The sequence below is a fragment of the Otolemur garnettii genome, unplaced genomic scaffold (assembly GCF_000181295.1).
Source record: "Otolemur garnettii isolate 467f Iridium unplaced genomic scaffold, OtoGar3 scaffold00128, whole genome shotgun sequence".
In the NCBI taxonomy this organism is placed as follows: Eukaryota; Metazoa; Chordata; class Mammalia; order Primates; family Galagidae; genus Otolemur; species Otolemur garnettii.
The window spans coordinates 3,166,465-3,170,257 of NW_003852523.1; the positions used below are offsets into that span (position 1 = coordinate 3,166,465).

A 3,793-nucleotide genomic window follows, 5' to 3' on the forward strand; every position below is an offset into this window, starting at 1 on the left:
ACAGTATATAATACATATAACATATGTGTCAACTGACTATATTATTGGTAATGCTATTGGTTAACAGCTGGATATTAGTAGCTAAAGTTTTTGGTGAGTCAAAAGTTATGCATGGATGTTCAACTGTGCAGGGCACTGTTGCCCCTAACAAAGGTCAACTGTATATATACACAGTATATACAGGTCAACTGTATAATATACACCCCTAGACATCTATATACACACAGCCCTATACATATGTATATATGCTAAATAACATTAAATATTACATTAACTACGAGATAATACAGGGGGTGCCAAAGATGTATACATAACTTAAGAAAAGAAAAAACTACATTAAAATGATAATACTCGATATATACCGATAACAAAAGATGAATACAAGTCACATTTGAGCATTTCTTGTAGTTGGCAGAAGTCAAACATGATTTTAGTACTACAATTTTAATATAGGTTTTTCCTTTCTTAACGTGTGTAGATTTTTTGGTACTCTCTGTGTATATAAAAGCACTTTAAACCTCCTTAAACTCACATACATGTGAAGTAATAAACTAAAGTAGAAACACATTCACATATACCACACAGACTCCTAGAGAGAAGGGATCTCATTTCATCCATTTACATACCCCTAGAGTACGAGATTATAATGAACCAACATAGAAGCTATTCAACAACTACCTGATAAATGAACAATAGTGAAAAGACAAGCCGGGTTAAGTGGCTCACATCTGCAATCCCAGCACTCTGGGAAGCCAAGGCAGGAGAATCACCTGAGGCCAGAAAGGCAAGACCAGCCTAGGCAGTGAGACTCTATCTCTACAAAAAAAATTTAAAAATCAGCCAGGCATGGTGGTGCACACCGACAGTCCCAGCTACTTGAGAGGCTGAAGCAGGAGGATCACTTGAGTGCAGGAGTTTGAGGTTGCAATGAGCTATGATCAGGCTACTTCACTCCAGCCTGGGTAACAGAGCAAAACCTCATCTCATTTTTTAAAAAGCAAATAACGGGGCAGTACCTGTGGCTCAAAGGGGTAGAGTGCCAGCCCCATTATGCAGGAGGTGGCAGGTTCAAACCCAGCCCCCCGGCCAAAAAAATAAATAAATAAAAATAAAAAAGCAAATAATGGAGAGAAAGATATGAATTTAGTCTAAATGACACAATAGACAAGCTGCATCCTCTGAGTTACACGAGCAATAATCAACAATATCCAAACAGTCTGCCAGTTATGCTTACTCCTTCCAAAATGGCTTTGACAACTTCCTCGCTGCTGGACACACCCCACAAGAGGGTACACGCTGCTGCTCCCATTTCTGTACAATACTCTGCCTGCTGTAGGAGTTGCTGCTTCGCTTCATTCAGCTGCTGTCTAAGAATGAGTTTCTCCTGAAATTTAAAAAAAAAAATGAATAGACTTAATTTAAGATGGCGGGCAAGTAGCAGCTTTTGTGTAACCAGGCGCAGTGAGAAGGGGGAGAGAAGGTTTCAGGCATCTCTGGCCGGTGGGTTTTATCCAGAGACTGTCCTCTGGTGACCCAGGAAGTCAGTGAGAGACTTTAGAACCCTACGAGGAGGTCAGAAGCAGTGGAAAACTGGCAAGTAGTGAGTACTCATTTGTTTGGTCAGAGGCTGCCTGCAGCAGGAAGCAGGAAGAGGAGACTGCAGCAGGAAGAGCCTTGCCTGGGAGCTGTTTTGGTTTGTCTGGACTTGGACGCTCCATTGAACTGCTTTGGGAGACCTGGGGCTGGTGTGTGGATGACTTTGGGCACTGTCTGGGACCCTGGACTGAGCTGCTGAGCCAGTAAGGAGCTAATGCCGTTCAGCTGTGGGCTGCCTGTGCAGTTTCTATGGGGGAGCTGCTCCTGCATGGTGCAGCACGGGGATGGCCAGGCGTCCTTGGGCGAGTAATCTAGTGACCAAGCTGCCCAAAGGCGAGGGCTGTGACGCTGGAGGAGAGCAGAGATCCAGGTGTTTGTCAGATTAACACCCTTGGCCCTCAGGAGCATTGACAGAAACTGGATTTGGCGCAGAGGATAAGCAGGCAGCCTTGTCAGGAGAGATCCCAGAGATAAGTGCTTTCCTTAGAAAGCTTCTGCTTGCCCTAGGCCCACAGCTTGGAGGGTCTTTTAAGTGGGCCTATGAGACATTCAGGCTCCTAAGCCTGCGGGATCTGTGAAACCAGTTAAGGCCTCTAGTTTCCATCTTGTACAGCTGCATCAACTTTGGGATTAACTTCTCACTCCTCAGAAGATCACCTGTTGCCCGGACAGTATTTACAAGATATATATATTGCTTGTTTTTGGTTTTTGGTTTTGGGGTTTTTGCTTTTTTTTGAACTTCAACTTCTCTTCCTCTTTTTTTTTTTGACACTTTCTCTAGTCTATATACAACCTTCCATTTTTGCCTTCTTTACCAATTAGAATTTTATTTTTGTCAGTGTTTCTGCCCCTATTTTTTTAACTTCTCAACTTTATCCTTACTAGGGGTTTTTGTTTTTTTGTTATGGTTTGATTTATAGCATTTTGGTCTCTCCTTTCTACCTGGTGGAGATGGGGTACTGTGTCTGAGCCAGCTGGCACAGAGCTGTTGACCTCAAGGTAATCACCTAACCTGGAACCCCTAGAGATTGGGGGTCCTTGAGGTTGAGTCATAATACCCTACTATACACCTTTACTATTCTTGTCTTTTTCTTTTGCTGTCTTTCTTTTTTTGTTAATATTTCCTTTTATTCACCCCCCTCTTCTCTCTCTCTCTCCCTTTTTCTTTTTTAATATCTTTTTTCCCTTCTTGCTCCTCAATCTTTTCATCCTTCTGGTCTTGTACCAAAAGGACTCATTAGAATTTTAGGCCAGTAACATAGTAACTCAGAATAAGAAGAAGTGAAAGGAAAATTAGGGTAAGGAAACAGATATAAGAAAGTACTCATGAAGAAGAATCAGCAGAAAAATCCTGGCAAGGGATCGCGAGGTAGCTACAGCAGAAAATTCCTCCTATAAGGAAATGTTAGAAATGACAGAAGAGGAATTTAGAATACATATGTTGAAAATAATGAAGGAAATTGCTGAGAAAGTGGAAAACAATCAAAAAACAATGAAAGAAATTGCTGAGAAAGTGGATAATAACCAGAAGGAAATTCAAAAACAAAATCAAATAAGAGATCAATAATACGAAGAATACAGAAAGGACATAACAGAGTTGAAGGAACTGAAGCAGTCAATCAGAGATATCAAAGACTCAATAGAAAGTATTAGTAATAGATTAGACCACACCGAAGAAAGAATCTCTGTGATAGAAAATAAATCCCTCGAGATAACCCAAATTGTTAAAGTGACTGAAAAGAAGAGAGAAAAAGTAAAATGCTCGTTGACAGAATTGTGGGACACTATGAAGTGGTCCAATATATGAGTTATAGGTATCCCTGAAGGGGAAGAAGAATGCCCCAGAGGAGTGGAAGCCATTCTAGACTAGTATAATGAAAACTTCCCTAATATTACCCAAGATTCCGGCATACCCCTTTTTGAGGGATATCGGTCCCCTGGTCGCCTTAACTCAAATAGACCTTCCCCAAGGCATATTGTAATGAATTTATCTAAAGTCAAGACAAAAGAAAAGATTTTTCAGGCTGCCAGGAGTAAGTGCCAACTGACCTACAAGAGCAAACCTATCAGGGTGACCATGGACTTCTCTAATGAAACTTTTCAAGCTAGAAGACAATGGTCACCTATCTTTAACCTACTTAAACAGAACAATTTGCAACCCAGAATTCTATTCTATATCCTGCTAAGTTTAGCTTCT

The 3,793-nt window shown here is 41.0% G+C and overlaps 1 protein-coding gene across 2 annotated transcripts in view; it reads right to left on the reverse strand.

The window, feature by feature from the left end:
* Nucleotides 1-3,793, reverse strand: part of HSF2BP (heat shock transcription factor 2 binding protein) — a 152,878-nt gene that overhangs the window by 98,129 nt on the left and 50,956 nt on the right. For both annotated transcript variants that reach the window (XM_003798077.1, XM_003798078.1), the window contains one exon: nucleotides 1,235-1,384. In XM_003798077.1, the coding sequence (XP_003798125.1) occupies nucleotides 1,235-1,384 (150 nt within the window). The remainder of the gene's footprint in view (nucleotides 1-1,234; nucleotides 1,385-3,793) is intronic.